Source organism: Colletotrichum tamarilloi (genome assembly GCF_030869305.1).
Source record: "Colletotrichum tamarilloi strain Tom-12 chromosome Unknown Scaffold_24.1, whole genome shotgun sequence".
NCBI lineage: Eukaryota > Fungi > Ascomycota > Sordariomycetes > Glomerellales > Glomerellaceae > Colletotrichum > Colletotrichum tamarilloi.
In genome coordinates, this window is record NW_026849407.1 from 215,346 (window position 1) to 237,462 (window position 22,117).

At 57.8% G+C, this 22,117-nt stretch overlaps 5 protein-coding genes across 5 annotated transcripts; 2 read left to right on the forward strand and 3 right to left on the reverse strand.

Annotated features, from left to right (window-relative positions):
- Positions 1–491: 491 nt before the first annotated feature.
- On the reverse strand, positions 492–2,632 carry CTAM01_07625 (hsp70-like protein; the record flags this gene model as incomplete). Its single annotated transcript, XM_060523647.1, has 3 exons — positions 492–2,287; positions 2,344–2,542; positions 2,606–2,632. The coding sequence occupies 3 exons, from the start codon at positions 2,630–2,632 to the stop codon at positions 492–494; spliced, it is 2,022 nt and encodes a 673-aa protein (XP_060381701.1).
- A 2,187-nt stretch (positions 2,633–4,819) lies between these two features.
- Positions 4,820–7,260, forward strand: CTAM01_07626 (uncharacterized protein; the record flags this gene model as incomplete). Its single annotated transcript, XM_060523648.1, has 4 exons — positions 4,820–4,842; positions 4,893–4,961; positions 5,024–7,129; positions 7,176–7,260. The coding sequence occupies 4 exons, from the start codon at positions 4,820–4,822 to the stop codon at positions 7,258–7,260; spliced, it is 2,283 nt and encodes a 760-aa protein (XP_060381702.1).
- Positions 7,261–7,608: 348 nt separating this feature from the next.
- CTAM01_07627 (uncharacterized protein) lies at positions 7,609–12,864 on the reverse strand (the record flags this gene model as incomplete). The annotated part of the gene is made up of 2 exons (XM_060523649.1): positions 7,609–8,742; positions 9,541–12,864. 2 exons carry the CDS (start codon positions 12,862–12,864, stop codon positions 7,609–7,611), a joined length of 4,458 nt encoding a protein of 1,485 aa, XP_060381703.1.
- A 453-nt stretch (positions 12,865–13,317) lies between these two features.
- On the forward strand, positions 13,318–13,926 carry CTAM01_07628 (uncharacterized protein; the record flags this gene model as incomplete). Its single annotated transcript, XM_060523650.1, has 2 exons — positions 13,318–13,517; positions 13,713–13,926. The coding sequence occupies 2 exons, from the start codon at positions 13,318–13,320 to the stop codon at positions 13,924–13,926; spliced, it is 414 nt and encodes a 137-aa protein (XP_060381704.1).
- A 1,654-nt stretch (positions 13,927–15,580) lies between these two features.
- On the reverse strand, positions 15,581–18,601 carry CTAM01_07629 (uncharacterized protein; the record flags this gene model as incomplete). The annotated part of the gene is made up of 3 exons (XM_060523651.1): positions 15,581–16,565; positions 16,615–17,124; positions 17,172–18,601. Coding segments are annotated over 3 exons (2,925 nt in total), but the record flags the coding sequence as incomplete, so codon positions are not given.
- Between the last annotated feature and the right edge of the window lie 3,516 nt (positions 18,602–22,117).

The window sequence follows — 22,117 nt, forward strand, 5'->3', positions numbered from 1 at the left end:
TTTCTACGTTTTCTGCAGTTGTTGACATGCACGATGGCTCCGGCATTACTAACATGAAAGTGTCACGGTCTCAAGGCAGGTGATTGTTTTGAGAGGGGATGTAGAATTATCACGTCTAACTACTCCAGATTCGGTTTGGTTTTGTACATATGCAACCCCGTCTTAATCCCCTTTGATCCATACCGTCGATCATATCATGAATACCGAATCGGTATCTCGTGTGTGTGAATGTTTTTGATGCTCCAACGCCGGTTCCGCCGACCGCAGGCAAGGTATTAACAAACATGTTGTAAAAAGGGGTAACAAGGAAGAGAGAGCCGGCTCGGCGCCATTCAGGCGAACCCGAGACCGGGATATGAGTACAGGTGGAATACAAACATTGAGCAAAGCAGGTCTATGCCGCGCCCAAAAGTGATAATCAAACATGCTGACGCGAGTCACTTTCGACTCGCGGAGGTGAAAACGAGATGCAAAGAGACGAATGAAGACATTTAAGGCTTCTTCTCGTCCTTGTTCTCGGCGTTGGCGTCCTGAGCGGGTTGCTCGCCAGACTCGGCGCGGGCCTTGTGCATCTTGTCAAAGAGGTTGAGGGAGGCGACCTGGAGCTCGTCGGTCTTCTCCTTGATCTCGGCGGCGGTGGCGTTGCCCTCGCCAGCCAAGCTCTTGGAGACGAACTCGCGGAGGGAGGCAATCTTCTCACGGATGCCGTCAGCCTCGGTCTTGTCGAGCTTCTCGGCGTACTCGTTGAGAGCGCGCTCGGTGTCGTTCAGGACAGAGTCGGCGCGGTTGGCGGCCTCAATGGCACCCTTGCGCTCCTTGTCGGCCTCGGCGTACTTCTCAGAGTCATTGACCATCTGCTCAATCTCGGAGTCGGACAGACCGGAGCCGGAGGCAATGGTGATGGACTGGTCCTTGTTGGTGGACTTGTCCTTGGCACCGACGTGGACGATAGAGTCGGCGTCAATGTCGAAGGTGACCTCGATCTGGGGAACACCACGGTGGGCAGGGGGGATGCCAACCAGCTGGAAGTTGCCGAGGAGCTTGTTGTCACGGACGAGCTCACGCTCACCCTGGTAGACCTTGATCTCGACGGCGGTCTGGAAGTCGGCAGCGGTGGAGAAGGTCTGGGACTTCTTGGTGGGGATGGTGGTGTTGCGGTTGATGAGACGGGTGAAGACACCGCCAAGAGTCTCAATACCGAGGGAGAGGGGAGTAACGTCGAGGAGAAGGAGGTCCTTGACCTCACCGGAGAGAACGGCACCCTGGATGGCGGCACCAATGGCGACAGCCTCATCGGGGTTGACGGACTTGGCCGGGTCACGGCCGAAGATGCTCTTGACGGACTCGGAAACCTTGGGCATGCGAGTCATACCACCAACGAGGATGACCTCCTGGATATCCTTGGCCTGGAGGTTGGCATCCTTGAGGGCCTTGCGCACGGGGTCGATGGTGCGGGTGATGAGGGGGTCCATCATCTTCTCGAGCTGAGCGCGAGTGAGCTTCTGGTTGATGTGCTTGGGGCCGGAAGCGTCGGCAGTGATGAAGGGCAGGTTGATGTCGGTCTGGAGGGAGGAGGAAAGCTCAATCTTGGCCTTCTCGGCGGCCTCACGGATACGCTGGATGGCCATGCGGTCGTTGGACAAGTCAATGTTGGAGTCCTTCTTAAACTGCTGGACGAGGTGGCGGACGAGGTGGATATCAAAGTCCTCACCACCCAAGTGGGTGTCACCGTTGGTAGACTTGACCTCGAAGACGCCGTTCTGGATCTCGAGGACGGAGATATCGAAAGTACCACCGCCAAGATCGTAGACGGCGACAACGCGGTCCTCCTCCTTCTCAAGACCGTAGGCAAGGGCGGCGGCAGTGGGCTCGTTGACGACACGGAGGACGTTGAGGCCGGCAATCTGACCGGCATCCTTGGTGGCCTGACGCTGAGAGTCGTTGAAGTAGGCAGGAACGGTGACGACGGCGTTCTTGACGGGCTTGGAGAGGTAGGCCTCGGCGGTCTCCTTCATCTTGTTGAGGACGAATCCACCAATCTGCGAGGGAGAGTACTTCTGATCGCGAGCAGACACCCAGGCGTCGCCGTTGGTGTGCTGGACGATCTTGTAGGGAACCTCCTTGATGTCACGCTGAACCTCAGCGTCGGTGAACTTGCGGCCGATGAGACGCTTGGTGGCGAAGAGGGTGTTCTCGGGGTTGACGACGGCCTGGCGCTTGGCGGCGACACCGACGAGACGCTCACCATCCTGAGCAAAGGCGACCACGGAAGGCGTTGTGCGCGCACCTGTTGATGACTGTTAGCTTATTGGTGCGTGGACGATAGATCAACGGACTGCTCACCCTCAGCGTTCTCGATAATCTTGGGAACCTTGCCCTCCATGATGGCGACAGCAGAGTTGGTGGTACCGAGATCGATACCGATCACGGCGCCGGTGACCTTGCCATCAGATGATGTTGACTCGTAGCGAGCGAACTTTGAGGCAAAGGGCTGGCGAGCGAAGCCGGCCGAGCGGGCGACGGAGCTGGTAGCTCTGGGAAGCTATTGCGCGTTAGCAAAAAACTCTGATGTATCGCGACAGGTGTCACTGGGATCACAACTTACAGCTCTTGAGAAGCGTGCAGACATCATCTTGCCTGATTGTGTGTGGGTATAACAAAAGGGGATGGAGGGAAAAGAAGATGGCGCGCGGAAAGGAATGGAAAAGCGGTTATTATAGAGTACACAGTGGATGAATTGGGGGGAGGGAGGAGGTGGATGAGGATGCGAGGAAATGATGATGGCAAGGAGAGATCGAAATTTTTTGACCCGAAAAATGATGCGCGCCCCCGGTCATAGAAGCCGACCGAATCCCGCAAGGTCGGGACCCCGGCATCGGTTATTCCGACTTGCAGGCGCTCCACTGCTAGAAATTTGGGGCTTTCCAGGCCCCCAGCAGTGGGGGCGTGGTCGCACGTGACGGAAGAATGGCAGCCACCGCGCTGAAGCAACGGGATCGCCCGGCCATTGCAGGTAATGGACGTGGCGCTAGTGGACGTGTCACCGGCCAGGGACGGAGCTAGGGGGAGCTCGGCTGGAAATTTTTCGACCTGGAGATTGAGCTCTTTGCCGTCGAGGCACTGACGCGTTGATGTTGCTCATTCATCCCCTGGCACGCAGAGTTTTTGCGCCTCCGTTTTGCATGCCAGTGTCTTTGGACGGTTCATCCAACTCATGGCCCTCACAATTGCACTCTTTTAGACACGAAATGCAATCCATTGTGTAACCGGCAAGCTGTTCCAGACTGTTTGGGAGTGCGACTTCTGCTCTGCACTTGAGTAACTGCGCAGAGAAAAGCTGGAGAGGTCCACCGGCAGCGCGGAAAGTACACCCGATCCAGCAGGCCCCGACGGCTGCGCTTCCGGTCCCGAAAAGTGGACCCGGCGGTGGGTCTGGATACCCCGAGGTCGGATCAAGACCTGGCGCAACGCAGCTTCCTGTTGTCTCTTCTCGGGTGTATCCAACGTATCAGTCAAAGTCCTCGGGTCCTGCTCGTATGGGTAATATCTCCCCCTTTTATCCGATGTGGCTTTCGGTACTTTGACCGCACAATGATTTGGAGGATTCTCAAGCCAGAGAATCAGCAGAACTCCAAACTGATTGGCGGTGGTGCTTTGGCGCCGGTTGGAGAATTCCGAAACCACAACATGGTAGATTACGTCTTGGGCATGCTGTAGCTCGTTATAAGCGATTTGGATCAAGAAAACTCTCAAAGACCCTGATTTTCATTTCAGAGATTGAAACTTGAGTCTCCTTGCCAGATCATCTACCAGTCAACTCTGCTGCTCAATGATTTGAGGCTGAAGTAACACAATACTGCGGTTCTCGTTGGCAAGTGTACGCCTACCCATCCGAGAGCCGTAGTGTTCGAGAATCTGGCTTCCTTTCCCGTCTCTGCGTTTCTCTCGAATCAAGTCCGACTGAGGCTAAGATGGCTGAGACCTGTTGGGACGTACCACCTAAGAACGAGTCCAGGTCACGGATCGCAACGAGGTCCACAACTGGCAAGATTTCCTGTTCGAATTGAGATGGGAATTCACGATTGGTAGATGAGGCTGTACGGTCATTTGCCGACTTTTGATGGAGAAGCAAAGCCAACCTTACCATAGGTTGCGGTCGCATCGAGGTGGTTTGATACTAATTAGTTGGGTGCACCAAGATGGCCCATTAAAGCGCTAGAAACCCCCGTCAAAATGGCGTCTTTTAGCTAAGAAAATTAACCAACAATTGGATTGGACGCCTGTCTAGACCCCGGACTACTTGCTGATGAGGTACCTGCCTAGTATCTTGCCTAAGGTGCCTAGGTAGGGGAGGTGGAAGACTCCGATAGGTAAGCAGTGTGCCTCGTTGGGTAAGCAGCAGCCCAAGCTCCCGTCCCGAGGCACTGGCCTAGGGTACGTGCTGCAGAGGTACTCCCTGGTCGCCCCTTCTAAAGTACCCAAGGTGGTAGCTTACCACTGTATTCTGTGGCAGAGCGCCGCCAACCAACCAGGACGAAGGCGAAAAGTAGAACAGGCCCCTCCTGCCATACACGGACGTCATGCGGGAGGTTGCCTCTCGTCTCGCGCAATTCACATCGCATCGTCCCCAAACATCCGACACCCCGAATCATCCCACGGCTTCATCGGTCGCTGCGTGTTCACCGGCCTGTCGTCACTGCTATCGCTCAGCACGCGGGTGGGATTGATTGCACTGGCGACTCTGCTCCGATACGCGTGCCTCGGCACCTATATGTTTACTTTCCGACGGACGAACCCTCTGGCCACTGCATAAGCCATCATGGCTGTGAAAGATGGCGTGTCGTATGAACCCCAATACAATTGTTTCGACCATGCCAAACTGACTGTCGCAGATACTATCCGACAAACGACTTGATTTCCAAGAAGCCGCGGAAACACTACCGTATCCCTGTCCGATCTCAGTGCGTCTTCGTCCACTACCACGCGCACCGCATGCCTTACCTCAAGTACTAACCATCTGCAGACACTGGCAACTACGATCGCTCATCAGCGCCGAGAAACGAAACCTCGTCTACTTCCCCGGAGGCGCTGGCAGCAACCATGTCCAGCGGCTCAACACGACGACCAAGGAGTGCGAGACGGTTAAGTTTCTCTCCTTTTCGCCGCGATGCCTAGTCGCTGAGAACGGCTGGGTGTGTTGCGGAGGAGAGACGGGCGAGTTCACGGCGATCCAGATGGACAGCACTAGCGATGACGATAATAATCTCCATTTGCAACTCAACTTGGAACCCGACGCAAGGTTACCCCTCGGCATGGGCACCGACTCCGAATCCCCTCGACCGCAAGATACCGTCTTTGGGCTCCTCAGCCAATCGCGGCGGCTGAATATGAGCAGCAGGCTGGACAAGAGCGTCATTGCCAAGAGCCAAAAACTCGCGCGCGACCGCGTCAACTGCATAACCATGTGGTTTCCACCAGCAGCCGGCCCCATGCATCACGGAGCATACACAGAGTCCGCCGCCGTCCTGGCAAACAATGATAAGACGGTCGTTCTGGTCGGCTTGCGCGACTTTGATAACCAGGATAAGGTCGAGCCTCTGGATATAGTGACGTATCCCGACTACGTCAATCGAGCCATCATCTCGCCCGACGGCCGCCTCTTGTGCGCAATCCTCGACGACCCTTACTTGTACATTCACCATCGTACAGAGGCACCAATCGACGAAAACGGCCCATTTAGGAACGACGACAAGGTGGAGTACCGCTGGGAGCTGTGTGGCAAGATTCTGCTCAAGAGCCAGCGTCGCGACGACAGCTCCGACAGCAGAGGAAGTTTTGCGGCGTGTTTTTCCAACACGGGGGCATATCTCGCTGTCGGAACACAATATGGCACCATTTCGGTGTTTGACGTTGCGAGCCTGACTGATCCGGACGTTGCCGATCCGCTGCTGACATCCTTCACGTCGTCACGGCCGATGGCCGGGTCGGGCGCAGTCCGCGACATGGCTTTTTGTCCCGGGCCGTATGACCTCCTGGCTTGGACCGAAGACCGCGGCCACGTTGGTATCGCGGATCTAAGGAGCGGGTTTGTGCAGCGTCAAATTCTGGACATCAGCGCCACCGACGAGTACGACCAAATCCCCGTCCTGGATCGTGCTACGATTGACCCGCGGCTACTGGAGGGTCGCGGCGAACCGAACGATACTCTGTCGTCCATCCTGCCAGAGGCCAGCGAAAGCCGGCGGCGGCGACTGGACGGTCCAGGGCGCCAGCACCTAGCACTCACACCCGACGAGACGCGGGTGCTTGAGGCTCTGCAGGAGGACCGCCGACGGAGGGAGCAGAGGGATCGGATCGCGGCGCGCATGGCCGAGCAGACGTCTCAGCAATCATCGCCACAGTTCTTTGGCGGCATGCCTCCCATGGGTGGAGGAGGTGCCCGTATCGACCCCGAAACAATGGCACGCCCACGGCTGAATGCGCAGTGGGATATCCAAGCGCAAAGGGCACAGAGAATCGCGGCGCGCCGGGCGCTAGATCATGAGGCGGGCGAGCCCAGTAATGACTCGAATCAAAACGTGTCCAGGGCCATTGGCGACCTCCTCGGCAACATTCGCGATTCGAGAGAGCGGGCGCAGGAACGCATACGTACGGCCCAGCGTCTCATTCTGCAGTCCAACTCGGGCCGGGACGGCACAATGGACTTGCAGTCCAGCTCTGACCGAGATCTCGGTCTGGCGGCTCCTCACCCACCGCGGCGTCCGGCGAGCACACACCCGAGTGAAGCGTTGGCGACAACACAACGTGGCGGATCAAGCGGTCTGCGCAGCCTGACACCGGCGGGCAGTGGCTGGGCAGACCTGGAAGCGCTCTACACCATGTCGTTTGAGAGCAACATCCAGGATCTCCGGCAAGCCGTTCAGGACCGCAACAGGGAAATCCTGCCGCTCCTCAACAGTGTCAACATGCGTGAGATGGAGCGCGACCACGACCTTCTGCGGCAAGTAGAGCGCAATCAATTCCTGCGCCGACGGGCCGAGCAGCGAATGGCCGAGCGCGGCGTCCACGAAGCACCCCCCGAGCCCGACAACACGGCCGGTATCTCGTGGAGCGAGGATGGCAGAGTCTTGTGAGTTGGTCTTTTGGCGTGAAACTGAATGAAGCTGACCGACTAGGTACGTTGGTGCGGAAAACGGCATCTACGAGTTCCACGTCGACGTTCAAGGCCGCAAGTTCCAGCCCAGCTTGACGTTACGGTAGCGCGTGAGATAAACTTTGGCGTTTGGAATGACGGAGTTGACTGTACAGCCGAAAATGACACAGCTGCCCTGGGGGTAACGGCGTCGCGGAGTTTTGCATGATTTATGATTTGGGGAGGGACGACATCTACACACGCATTCTCTATGAAAAGTCTGCAGCGTCATTTCGGTGTTTACTGTAACATGTGGTTGGACCTTGTCTGATGCGCTCTGGTCCATTTTTTCCGTGTAGTACATGGCAGAGCATAGGATATTGTAGCGTTCCGATTTGGATCTGCGTCGGAGACACAGAATGAACAGTCCTATCACACTTTGCCCACTTCGTCCACAGTACCATGCTATCGTGCCATTACCCGTACACAATCTCATCCACCCGCTCCGCAATCGCCAAGCAGCTCGTCAGGCCGGGACTCTCGATGCCCAGCAGGTTCACCCACCCCTCGTACCCGTCCTCCTTGCGGACGATAAAGTCGTGGAACCCGCTGCCGTCGGCAACGGCCTGCTTCCGCCCCAGCTTGGGCCGAATCCCCGCGTAATCCGGCACCAGGGCACCGGCATCGAGACCGGGCAAGTACTTTTTAATCGCCTCCACGGCCTCGGGCAGCCGCGCGGAGTTGACGGCCAGGTCGTCGGGCGAATCGACCCACTCCACGTCCGGCCCGAAGCGCACCCGGCCCGCGAGGTCGAGCGTCAGGTGCGTTCCCAGTCCGCCGGCGCCGGGTTCGGGGGCCGGGTAGATGAGTCTCTTGACTTTGGGGGCGGGTTTGCTGCCGCCAGAGTAGGAGAAGTAGTTTCCCTTTGCGTAGAACATTTCCCTGAGTTGGGACGGGGGAACGACCATGTTGTGCACGTCCACGGCGCCTAACCCGGCAGCGTTGACGAGCACCTCCGCCGTGACGGCGCTCGTCTCCCCCGTCGACGGATCGCGCACGCTGACCTCCCACCCCTGGCTTCCTTTTTGTCCTAGGGGACGCACGCCCACGACGTGAGAATTCAAGGCGACGACACCCCCCGCGTCCTCGAACAACCCGTTCAAAGCAACCATCAAGCCATGCGAATCGACGATCCCCGTCGTAGGACTCTCCAGCACGCCAGCGAGCGCCCGTACCTCGGGCTCCTCCCTCCTCGCCTCCTCCTCGCCCACCCACCGCACAGGCACGCCAATCTCGTTCGTACAGAAATCGTGCACGCGCTGCAGCGCCTCCCGCTGGACGTCGTTCTGCGCGACGATCCATTTCCCCGTGTTGGCGTGGCCCACGTGATGCTTTGCGCAGAAATCATACAAGAGGTGCTTGCCGCGGACGCAGAGGGCTGTTTTGAGGGTGTTTGGCGGGTAGTATATCCCCGCGTGGATGACCTCGCTGTTGCGGGAGGACGTTTCGGTGCCGACGGCGGTGTGGCGTTCCAGTAGGAGGGTTGTGGTGTCCGGGCGGGTTGCGAGGCGGTGGGACGTTGCGAGGCCTACTGCGCCGCCGCCGATGACCTGGGCGTGTTAGTACAGTCGTTGTTTGAGATTCGGTGTTGTGGGGTTGTGAGTATGATATTGATGATGTTTGATATCGGGAAACTGAAGGGTCCGGGAAACTCACTACGTGGGTGAAATCGACGTCCCTCGCGGGGGAGGTTGAGAAGCCCCGACGAGACATCCGTGCGACTCCATTGAGGAGTCTCAGAGACGGCGGTCTCATTGACATGATCAACAGATGTGTTCAATCCGTCGTAACTCGGGATTTTGAGACCGAGTTTGTAAGTGAGAAGATATCTATAAGTGAGTTTCCACTCTCCGATGACGCAAGCGGGATGTTGCAGGGGTCCCGGCTCCTATCTGCTGATAGTCAGGTACATACCTCCCAGTGGCCTTGAAGTGTGTAGCTATGTACCCTACTACTGAGTTGCAACGACATCTCAGTGTTGCCCGACGGTTGATACTACACTCATCACTCTCATGATAACTGTCACTTCATCGAATATCTCATGGTCAAATAAGTCATCAAAACGTGATCTCATCGATTAAAAGCATGTATGTAATGTAGGTATTTCTCATGTGCACGCCGGCCCTCACCACCCGTCATTAGTCGACGCCGCTGTCAATGCTCTTGACATCGTCGCTCTTGACGGCACCGTTTGTAACGTCGGCTTTGGCATCAGCTTCAGCATCAGCCTTGGCACCGGCCTTGTCGCCAGCCTTGATCGGGGCCTTCATATCAGGCTTGACAGCCTCGACAGCCTCGACAGTCTTGACGCCCTCAACAGCCTTGACATCACCCTTGGCGTCACTCACGGCTTTACCATCAGCCTGAGTCTCCGGCTTGGGCGACGCCTTGCGACTCGACCCTCCCCTCCCCACAATCTTCTCCGTCCAATTCCACCCACCAAGCGGCGTCGACGACCGGTTACCTCCCTCCTTATCCTTGAATTCCGCCACCACAGGACTCTTGACGCTCGCCGTCGTCGCCGTCGTCTCACTATCATCGCTGTCGTCCGCCCAGTCCCGATCGCTCCACGTCATGGAGTCAACCCTCTCGGGCCGCTGCGGCCTCGTCGCCCGCGTGATCCTAGGTGGGCTGGCCGACGAGCTGCGCGACGATGAACGTCGTTTCGGCGGCGCCTGCATATCCGGCACCCGGTCTGCGGCTTCCCGCTGCGAATTGGGAGACAACATGCCCGCAATCGGCCGTTCGTCAGATCCATCGCCGCCCGTCGACCCGGCGCCGCTATCCCTGACTTCGTCCCCGTACTTATTCGGCGCCTGGCCCATGTCCAGCGCAAGCTCGCCGGACCCCTCGTCCTCGTCGCGCGTTCTCGCTGTAGCGGAATCGCTAAAGTGTGCGTCGACCAAGTGCTTCACGACAGGCCAGCCGTAGGCGTTGGCAAACATCCTACGCACGATAATGTTGTTGTGCGCGTCGGGTTCCAGCTTCACCAGCACCTTGCGCCACGCCAGACCGCGGTGATAGGCCCGGGCAATCTTCTCTTCGACCCGCATCTGCGACCCGTCAATCTCTTCGTCGGGACCCTTGTCGGGGTTCGTGTTGATCGTGTCGTCGTAGTCTCGTGTCGAATCCATCGTGCCCTCGTGCGAGAAGCGCTGCGACGGGTGCGGCGACGAGTCCGTGCTGGTCCTCGAGCCGCCAGACCCCGTTGAGGCAGCCCTTCGGAACGTGCTTCTCCGAGACGCCAACGAGCCGGTAGGCTTCTTCTTCAGCGGGGGAGGCGGTATATCGCTCGGGTGGTACACGCGGTCGTGGAAGATTGCTCTGGGCCGCTTGGAGGGATCAATGATGTACTCCGTCGTCGGGATCTTGGGATTGATCAGGTCGTGCGCAGATTCGAAGAAGCTCGTCCTCGGCGGCGCGACGTGTTGTTGATCCCGCTCCAGCTCGTGGCCTGCCGTGACCTTTGTGCCCGATGTCTGCGGGATCTCGTCAAAGTTGATCGTCTGACTGCGCCTGTAAATCTTGTTTTGCTTGTTGGACAAGCTGGGCGTCTTTGATTGCGTCTTGGCCTGCGTCTGCTCGCTGCCTTTGAACAGGGAGAAGAAGCCGGCAAACGGGCCGCTACTTGTATCCTTGGCATCCTCAGGGCCGCTCTCATTGAACGGCGTGGGCACCGACCGCAGACTCGCCCGGTCATCTTCGACCATGGCATTTTGTGGTGGCTGCGGTACTTCAACCGCATCTGTCGGTGCTGTAGGCGTGATATTCCCAGAGTGATCGTCTGATACCTCTCCCTCGTCTGGTGGCAGAAATGCGCTAGATCTCCTCGGTGTCGGTGCCAGACTGCCGCCCGTCAGTTCGGCCCAGCCGGCCCCAACCAACGTCTCAACCAAGCCTGCCTCCCGCCGTGCCTTTTCCACGCGTCCCAGTCCTTGCCAGTCCAGGAACAAGAGGCAACTCGTCCTCAGCGGCACGATGCCGTCGTTGACAACGTTGGAGTAGACCGTACGGTTGCGGAACTTCTTGAGCGCGGTATGCGCTGGGCCCGTCGGAAGAATCCGCAGCAGAGGCTTCGACTCGGGCTGCACCTCGCCCATGACCCTCTTGTGTGCGCTCTCGCCCAGGTTGCTGACAATGGCTCCCCACCCGCTCCTCGCAATGGTGGGCGCTCGCCATGTGAGACCGAGATCCTGACCCGTCCTGCCGACCAGGCCAAAGTCCAGGGCGAATTTGACGTAGAGAGGGTTCTCGTTGCTGAGGCCGAGAAAGGGCGTGGCGAGGGCAACAAAGTTGATTGGTTTGATAATGGTGAAGAATTCGGGCGAGTGTTTTTGTATGTATGCAACGGCGTATGTCTGAATCAAGCCCCCAAGGGAATGTCCAATGAAACTGATGCTGGTAATCTTGAACGGACGCTTCTCGTCCGACTCCTTTTCGTGTATCGTGCTGTGCTTGTGGGCCGCCTTGCTGCTGTCTGAATCCGGCTTGTTGAAGACGGCAGAGACAGCGGACTCTGCGTGTCCCTTCTTTGAGGGCAAGAACGGCTGGTCGGGGTACGACATGGACAGGATGTACCTAGCCAGTCTCTTACCCAGGTACTTGATACCCCTTTCAGTCTTTGTGGCGTTGCCCGAGAAGCCACGCACAATAACCTCTTCATCGTCCCCGTCGTCTTCTGCAGGGCTATCGTCTTGGGTCTTGTCTTCTCCCTTGTCCGTCTTGTCGGCGCGCTCCTTGGCACGCCGGGCCTTGGCATCAATCTTTGCTTGTGCTACCGTCTGGTCGATGCTCTCTTTTAGGTATAGCATATCCGCGCCCAGGTTGCTGTGCAGGCCATGGGTAAGGACGACCAGGTGCACCTTTTTCTGCTTGATTTCGGGCTTTTCGTCCGTCTGCCTATCCTGGGTGACCACGCTCTCCACGGGCTGGTCCTTTTTCGCGCGGCTCTTGAGGCGGTCAATGTTGAGGTCGTCCCAGCCCGGAAGCCTCGGGGTGTTCCACAACGCGGCCGTGTCCTCGACCTTGAGCCGTATCGCCTTGGAGAAGACGCCCTTCGGCTGCGCCGGATGATGGCCGTCCTTGGCGCCCATGCTCTGCTGGTGATCGGCGACCTTGCCGGGCTGTGGGACCTGCGCCTGGCCGCCGATGACGGGCAGCGACGAGCTGAGGTTGAGCGACTTGGCATCCCTCGCAATGGTCACCTCGTACCCGACGGCGGCCGAGGTGGAGAAGATGACCTGCGACGATACCTCGACGATCCACGAGGCGCACTCGGTCTCGGTTTCACCGGGTGCCCCGGATGCCCCGCCGCCGCCGCCGAAATGTGCGCCACCTCCGGTACCCGCGCTCTGCCTTATGTGTTCCGGCACGACCAGCTCGCACTCCCACGAGCCGCCGGCCTTGAGCATGGGTTCGAATTCGGGCACGCCATAGCGGCGCGGGTTCGCAAATTTGACGTTGGGGTCGAAGTTGGACGGATAGGCGGCGGCGCCCAGCGTGTAGGGACCATGGACGAAGGCGGCGCGCAGGGCAATGGCCGAGGTGTTGCGGACGCGCAGGTAGAGGCGCTCGGGCGAGGGCAGGATTCGGTCCTGGGAAGGCGTGTAGGTGACGGTGTAGCGGACGACCTCTCCGATCTTGACGCTCCCGACCTGGTATACGAGGAGCATTGTGCTGCCGGGGGTGGGGGGGAGATTGTCTACTTTCGGTACGTTGTCGACGCCGTCATCTCTGGGTGATTCGAATCGGGGGGTAGGGAGGAGTTTCGACGAGAAGTTAAGGGTGAAGAAGCTGAGGATCGCACGGTTGGAGCTCGGGATGTTTTAATACGTGCTGAAGCCGGAATCGCGTAAATCGTCTTGCATTCGGAGGCGATTGTTGAGGAAAACTCGAGAGGGCATGTGAGGTGTAACCCGAGGTAGGAGGATTCGGAGTGACAAAGTACAAATACGTGCGGTCGTAGGCAAGGTATTGGAGGGTGTACTTTGGATACTTTGTAGACTTTGTAGGTGAGTGTAGGTAAGATGGGGAAAGGAGAAAGACGATGGGGGAGAAAGACGGAGGTGGGGTTGGATGGCCCTGTGCCCCCCGGATAGTACAGCCGGCACGAGGTAAGGTACGTTATGTCGGGTTCCAGGTTGAACGCTCAAAGTAAAGGCAGGGCGAAGCTTTGCATAAGGTGGAATGTCGAATTCCCCGACGAGAGCGGCCAGCAAGATGCAGCGAGCAGCCCGAGAGCGATGGCGCCGATGGGCAAAAAAGAGAGCACGAGGGATCCGGCAGACCAGGGACAGGGGTGGAGGGGGAGGCTTGGGTGCCACCGGTGCGTGGGTGCTTCGGTTTGGGTGCCCGCTAAAGAGCGTACAGTACGCACAGACGACGTCAACGTCATTGGGCGAAGGGCGAAGCCTTTTCGGCAGCCCTGGGTCCCCTCCTCCCGTCCCAGTTCTTCATCCTCCCCGTCAGTCTATGAACAACTAGCGAGTGCTAAGCTTTCAAGTACTTTTTCGCACTACAGCCATACAAGAGATACCTCGTCTACAACCCCGCCATGCCCGCCTCAAATTACAACGCTCCGAAATCCACGAATCCACCTCACGAGGACTCACAGTGACACGGTGCTGTACACTCTCGTCGCCTTATCACGCAGCAGGGTCCCTCCTCGCAGAGCCTCGATGAGATCCAGGTCATCGAACACGCTTTTCCACGATCCGATCTGGGAGGATCTGTGAGAAGGATGATGCACACATGAGTAGACGGGTTTATGTGTGAGAGGGATACATTAGTAGACGGGCTTATGTGTAAAGTTTCACTCACTCTCAAATCATGCCCGACTCATGACAAGCAAAAGTTGAAAATGCCATACCTCTCTCGACACAGATTGTCACCAGTCCAAACCCCCCGCCAAGGCCGCAAGCACAAAAAGATCAGCCCAGCCTAAAACCCCACCGTCTGGGACCTTGCACTACATACATATCAGTCTCACGGCACCTAGTTGGAGCCATGAGATTCACATGGGAGGCCGTTCCTTACCGGGGTGAACCACGCCAGACTCCCATCGATGGAACATCGAATCGAGATGTCCATTGGTGGGGGGTCTCATCCATCTTCCAACGCTGCTCCAAACTCTGTTCTGCACTCAACCACTGAACCTCAGGCTTGACAGATCTACAGAGTACTGTCTACGGCTGAGATCAAACGCACGAGGAAATCCGACGTATCGTACCACTCACTTCACTTCACCTTGCCAACTCATCATACTTTCCATCGCGGACGTGCGCTCACCTATGCGAGCACGTCGGCTGAATGCAACGATAGGTTACAACAAATCTCATCTCATCCCATCTCACTCCCACTCCCACTCCTACTCAGTGAGATCGGGAATACATGTGATGTGGCCAAGCACTCACAAAAAACCCAGGCAAGTACCACCTTGAGATAGTGCGAAATAAGCCCGTCAATGCAAAAAACCTCACATATCCACATCCAACCGTCCACGTCACGAGCCAGCCAGCGGGGAACGGGCAACGCGCAACGGGGAACATCAACATGAACCATACCAAACGAGTCAGCCAGCCAAACGCCTCAGTTTCCCACGTCCAAGGTCCAACGGTGCGAACCCGGTCGCAACCCCGGACCCAGGTCCGTACACAACTACACAGTCAAAGCTTGGATTCGATACACTCTCACATAGAGTACCACACACACCCCACAAACTCCATCAAATGCCAACAAAGACATCAACAACTCATCAAAACAGCAAAATCAACATAAACAAAACCAATCTCCCCGGCAAAATCCAAAAAAAAAAAGTATACAGAAATTGCTCGTAAAATAAACGTGGCCGCCCATACTCCAAAATAGGCATCCTCCACGTCTCGCCTGACCCACGACATCAGACGGTCGGGATCCGAGCAAACACAAAGCTCACAACCTACAGACTCACGGCGAACCGACCGAGGCAGCGTAGTTCACATGAGAAACGAGCCGAGCCAGCTGTGCTCTGCTTTGCTGTGCTGACCTGAGCGAGGCAAGCACACAAGGCAAGGCAACAAAAACTTCTTGTGTGTTATGCTTCGGTAAAACTTCACCACTACCTTGCGTGCTGTACCTATAATTCCCCGAGAAAACCACGCCCGCCCCTAAATACCAGGTTCCATCTGAGGATATATCACGCCTTTAGTATTACATGCAAAAGTAATAACCCACCCACCCCATCACCATATGGAAATAGCAGACAGCCTACCCGCAACCCGTAAACGCGCGCAATGTGGAACAGAAAACGTGGCCGGAAAATTCGCAAAATCATAAGTCGTGTTGTGTGCTGTGTTTCGCTGTTTTTTTTTTTCTGTTCGTAGGATGACTCCCCTTCTCTGTCGTAAAGCATCACGCTACGGCCGTGTGTTCACCCTCGGGCTGGCCAGGCCACACATAGTTTCGCCATTCATGCACCCGGTTCACGCCGCGGCCAATGCCCGTGAGCCCGGCGAGCGTCGACGACTTGGGCTCCTCTCGCATTCGTCTCCGGCTCCGGGGCGTATGCGCGTGCGCCGCCGCCTCCATCTCGTAGTCGTGTATCATCCGCCCCGGCGTCATTCGCTCGGACGGCCGCATCGATCTGACGCTGTTGTATAATTCCTCTTCCATTGTGTGCCGTCGCAGCATCGGCATCGGGGGTGGCATCGGCGGCGGCGGGCCCATGGCCATCGGTCCCATCATGGGAGGGGGAGGACCCATGATGGGCGCCGTCATGGCCGCGAGCGGTGGCAGTGGCGGCGGCGCCATCATACCCGGCCGGGGGCCACCTGGACTCGAACGCGACTCGGAGAACCGCTCAGCCAGTCGTTGCCCCAGAGGATCCTGGGGGAGGCCTCTCGCCCGGTTGACACCCGACATGTAATCGGTCGGCGGCGGTCGCTCAAACGCCGTCGGTGGCGTTGGCGCAGGCGGTATAGGTGCGGATGCGAATACGTCGGTGTCTCTGCGATAGTCCTCATTTATAAAGTGGCCCGCCGTGTTGCCGATGCCAACGAGGTCCCCGTACCCTCGGTCATACGCCTCATCGAGCTCGTACGTCTGCATCGTCCTCGCGAGGTCCTCGTCGCGGTTCTCTTGGAACCTCCGCATCAGTCGGTTGTCGTACTCTTGGGAACGCGAACGAGGCGTCGTGTGACCCACGCCGGCTGATCGGATACTTCTCGCGCTTCTCGGGGTCTCGGTGCCCGGGTCCGGCTGCTCCATTCGGCCCATCGCCAACGGCCGATGCATCTCGTTAAGCCGCTCCGCCTCGACCGTCTCGTAATTGAACCAAGGACAATCACAGCTCTTCCATTTGGTGCCGCACACCATACAAAATTGTGCTCCGCAAATACTACCACGCGTCAGCAGGAGATCCAGACCAAATGCCAAAGAACACTGACCATGTCATGTGGTTGCAGCCCTCCTTGAGCTCAACCATGTGACTGCACTTGTAGCACATCTTCCATCCCTCGTCTTTGGCGTGGTCTAGGAATCTCGTCGTCTCTTCATCGCTGGGACACTCCCTCGATGAGTGCCATTTGCCGTTGCAAGAGCAGCACACTTTGGTCTTGCACTGGCCACACTTTGTGGACTGGCGACCGCCCCCTTCGTTGCGGAAGTGTTCGGGTTTTATCCACGCGCCGCACTTTCTCGAAGGGCAGTAGATGCGGTTGGCCGCCGTGAACTCTGAAAACTTTCTATTCCACTTCTGCTTGAACTCGGGCGTGAACAGGTGGTCCACGTGTTTCAAGGGTATGTTTGCGACACAGCACTTTGGAGGCATCTGCTGCGGATCTGTGATGGAGAGTTTAAAGTGTCTCTTGAGGCACGCGTCACACTGTCGGTGGCCGCACTTGAGTTTTGCGATTCTACTCGGCTGGAACTCCTCCATACATATGAGGCACTCGACTCTGGACGATGTTAGCTGGTGCAGACGTGCACCCGTAGACAAACATACCTGGCTCCTGGCTTCTCTGACGAGCGGGAGACGGTGCTCCCTGTGAGGACGTTTCCCACCAAAGTAGACGCCGGCCTACTTGACGAAGTCGTGCTTCGCGTGTGCGACGTGACATGCGATGCCCCTGATACGGTGTTGGAGCGGCGGATCGACCGCGTCTCTGGGTACACAACCTGAGACTGGTGTCTCCTGGAATGCCTACTGGGAATCACGTCAAGACGACTCCTATCTGGAAGAATCTCGTACGCCAACCTCTTGGTGGCGCTGGGAGGTTGAGAGATCTCGTACGTCTTGGCCGACGAATGATGACGGCTCGATCTCCTCACGGGACTATACGAATGCTGTCTGGGATAGTGTCTCTCGGATGCCGGACGCGACGAAGACGGGTGAGAGCGGTGCCGTGAAGACGAGCGGCTGAGGTCGCCCAGGGACTGCCGTGGCGTGGGCTCCGTGGAGCCGTCCTCCTCCATGTAGATGATCTTCTTGATCTTTCTACGGCGCTTGGTTGTGTTATCGGCTGATGGAGGCGTCCGCCGCTCGACAACGGTCTGAGCATGCCGTGCTGCCTTTTGGTACCTCTCCCGCTCCCGCCTTTCCCTTTCTCGCCGTGTCTCTCGCTTCTCTTCCTCGGATGAGTCACTCGTTTCCGAGTCCTCATCCGACTCCGACTCGGATTCAGACCGCGAATACCTCGACGACCGTCTCGACTCGTAGACCGGCGGCCGCGTCCTCGAGTGGTGGGCGGTGCTGCGGCTACGGTGTCGAATGGAAGACTGCTGCTGCCGCCGTCTAGCCAGGGGGGACTCTTCCTCCTCCTCACTGTCATCTGACTCTTCCTCGCTGTCCTCCTCCTCCTCCTCTTCCTCGTCGTACGTCTTATAGCCATTGTCCACTGGGACCCTTCCCCTTCTATACGGAGCACCGGCTTTTGGGGTTCTGGGCATCGTGGCTCCTGGAGTGGGAGGCGCACTGCTGAGCTTCACAATTCTTCTCGGTGGTGCTCCCAAGGGCGAGGGTGAGCTCGTGCTGTCGGGCCCTTGTATAAAGTCTCTGGGCCTCCGGTAGGGCATCGGGTCGTAGGCGGACTCAACAGCAGCGACGCTGGGGTGAGGGCTCATGTGAGGGTGAGGGATCGGGTGCCAATCATAGTCGGCCATTTGCGGCGGGCTGGGGGGATGCCGCCGACGGCTCGTTCTCCTGTGCAACTCTGCGCCATCTCGATAGGCCATTGGGCTGGGGCCAGCCTCATCCGGGAGTGCGACGAGTTTTGAGGGTGGTGGAGGAAAAAAGGGGAGCGGGAGCGGTAGCGGTAGCGGGAGTCGGGAGTCGAGGGGGGGGTGGACGTGTGGTGAGGGTCTCACGGCCTTGGATCTACAAGGTAGGCTTAGTGTCGAGAAAGGATGTGCTGTGTGTGCTGCGTACTGCGTGCACCCTGACAGCTGGTTGCTCGTGAGTGGGTGATTTCAATGCATGCCGTGGAGCGGTGATTGGGTTTGGATGTCGGGTTGCATATCGGACATGCACATGCGGTGATATTGCGCGCCCTGCTTTTTTTTCTCTGTTCCTTTTTTCTTCTTCTCGTGAATGTGTCCTGCAACTGACGAAGGCGAGCCGCGACTGGTTTGCCTCGTGTCTCTCGTCTTTGATGCCCCTCGGTGAGGTATCAATCGGGCAGCAGCGGAAGCTGTTTGGTCGGACGGGGGAGACAGTGGATATCGACGTTTCGATGGATCACGGTTCGAAGGATCAGCTTATTTGGATCGGCCCATGTGCGAGAGGAGAGGGCTGGCAGCTTTGACTTTGGAGCAAGGTCCAAGTGAGGTGAGGGAGAGGGAGAACAAGAGACGGTACGAAGTAAAGAGAGAGAGAGAGAATGAGAAGGGTGAGGTTGGACGTTTGTGACAGCCGACTCAGGTCTCAGGAGTCATTGGCTTGGATTGCCCCGACCTGGAAAGAGCTGCCACTGGGAGGAACAGGGCGCCACCGAGGCACAGCGCAACCGATTGGCCCCTATTGCGGGCGGCGGGGAGCTTCACCTTTCCGCCTCCTCCATCTCTTGGTTTCTGGACGGTTGTTAGGTTCACTCATTCACATCCAATCCCACGTCTACAACGAGATCCAATTGTCTCTGCCTCTGCCCGCCTCGTGCTGCCCCATACCCTCTTCTGTCTTCTCTGTCTGACTCTGGCCCCCCTTAGATCCAGAAACAGACATGAAGTGTTCAATTTGCAGTGTCCAGTTTGACCCGCCCTCGTGTTCAAATGGACCGGTCCGCTCGTTCGTCGCGTTCCAGCCTCCCACCACAAACCACGAGAGTCCCTGCACCACCACCACCACCCGGACACCAAAAAACCCTCTCGCGCGTGTCCGTACAAGCGTCTTACAGTCGTCCCAGCTAGCGGCCAGTCCGATGTGCGCCTACAGCGCGGGAGCGGCTGCCTCTTTGACAGCCCAAACCTAACCATGAGGCGAACCTAACCAGCCTAACGAAATGCGTGTGGGTGTACTGGCGGGGGGCTAGCGGGTGGTGCAGCGCGGTGCTGAGCCCCTGTACTCAGCGTCCCTGCAGGGGACTGCCCGCCACCGTTTCCTCTCACCTCCCAGTCTCACCTCAGCTGCCTTACCTAAGCTCGCTAACTGCGCTGCAGTGCTGCACCTCGCACCTCAAGCGCGCTCACCGCAGTACCCAGACCTGAAGCGCACGTGCCTCAGCCCTCGCATTCCACCCGTGACCGCCAGCCGTTCCACAGGGATCCCAGCCCGCGGGAGCGGTGCCGGCCCAGCACACGGACGCTGTGATTTGGCCGACAGTCTCATATCGTGAAAGGGGGGCCATGCACTGCAGTTAACATTGGCTATTCATGCGTAATTTGCTTCATGAGGGTCTACAGACCTCCTGTACCCTAATCATGAAAAATCTCCATCGTCTTCGCGCCCACTGCAGGGCATGCTGAAATTGGGTGTGCCTGGTCCACTCTTTTCGGCCGGGCTGCGAAAAAGTGTAGATCGGAGCTACCCACGGGGCCGATTGGCGCAGGTGGGGCCGAGCCGGACCGTTACACCCTGTGCTGGCCCCCGAGTCATTGGCGTCTGCAGACCGCCTCGACACATCGGCCACTAACCGACTAGTTTTGCTTTTTGCTTTTTCTCATCTCTCTTTCGATCCTATCGATTCATTGATTCGGCCTTGGCTGGCGAATCGTCTCGATTCTTTCCTAGACCATAAATCCACACCACCACGACCTACCAAACACCAGACCGCCTGCCTCAAGTCTCGTGTAGGCGGCATCCTCTGCTCCATGGTTTCAAATCTCGCATGTGCCTCGATATCCTCCGACATCGCTGCCGTGCAACGCATCCCGCGCCAGAGGAGGCAGAAAAGAAAAAATCCAAACAGCCTAGCGCTGGGCTTTCTGGGCAGAAAAACCAACAGACTCCAACGCTCGCTGCTTCGCATCACCGTTCTGGAAACCTGGGCAGGACCCAGCCCGAGATCGATTGGTGGATCCATCCCGTCTTCTCCTTCCCTCGCAGCCAGGAAACCCCACCCCGTGATCCCGTTCCATGCAGCCCCGATAGCCCCACCCCGCGCCGGCAGATGCGGGACTCCTTAAAAAGATGGGGCCCATGTACACGGTGCCATCCGGCCGCTGCGGTGCCAATCCGGTATGTACATCGGCGGCATATCAGCAGGGGCGTATAGTAGGCCGTCGGTAGCCCCCCCCCCCCCCCCTTGTGACGCTGAGCGAGACACGGCGTTGGGGACAAGAAAGAGATATACTTCTCACAAACCCATAATTAAGCCATCATGTATTCCCTGCGAATAGACCTCACATGCCTCACCGGGACATCAACCGCACGCAGCATCACGCGGACATGGACGAGGAAACAGCTACAGTACAGCCGCGTGACCGGAAAGCCCCTTTCGCTTTCGCGTACCTTGCCTTGACCATGCACCTCAGTCACCTTGTTCCCCGCGGGGCAGACTGCCCTTACCTTACCCCGCATAGATGAGTCGTTGGGGTCGCGTCCCAGACTCCCAGTACACCAGTGAGCGAATCGCAAGATCCCGCGCAATCTAGGTCGAAACACATTGACCTTCTGCATTCAGGACGTTGCCGCGGTCGGGTACTGTCGAGGTTGAGTTCAACGTCTGCAGCTGTAACGCAAGGCCAGATGGTCACATTCGCATGCCCACAAATGCACAGATAATTGGGGCTGTCTTTCTTTCTCCAGGTACAGACAGGAAATGGGGTATTTCTTCATCGGCAGTGCTATGTTGTACAGTTACTATGTCACCACATCTCGGCAGCCCTGTTCTTTGGGAGCCAACTCCCCGGGCCAGAGAAGTGTTCTGTCCGTCCTCCCAAAGGTACCATGGCTGGCTCATCTAGAGCCGCCCAAAGTAAAGTCTTGTTCCTCCCAAACCCGTATGCCTCAGAGCCGGTTATCCCAGCCACCTCGCAGCGCTGCCACTGAGTACTGCTGTGAGTCTGCCACTGTGCGCTAATGACCACTCCGTCAGACTTGCCCTCAATGAAAAGTAACAGCATCTCGCCTCTTTCTCTCTCTTTCTATTCCCGGGGGTCGGCGGCAGAGCCATCTCGAAATGGGTTGGCGCCAGGCTGGCTCATTGGCTGTGTGGGTGGTCATGCCGGGATTTCGGTCCGAATACCGTGTAAGATCAAGTATTACCCGCCAACCAAGCCACGCCAATTCGCAGGGCGGCGTCCAGCCCCCATTTCCAGATGGCGTGACCCCGGATTTCTGTCTGCACCCCAGATGGACGCCTCCACCGTTCAGTGTAGCTTTGCACGCTCGATGCTGTTGCGACTGTACGCCGGCTTTCCCAGCCAAACGGGCGGCGGGGTACTCAACCCCAGGGTCGTTTGCAGGAGGATCATGGCGATGGCCCACCGTCAGGAACGTGGAGATGGAGACTACCG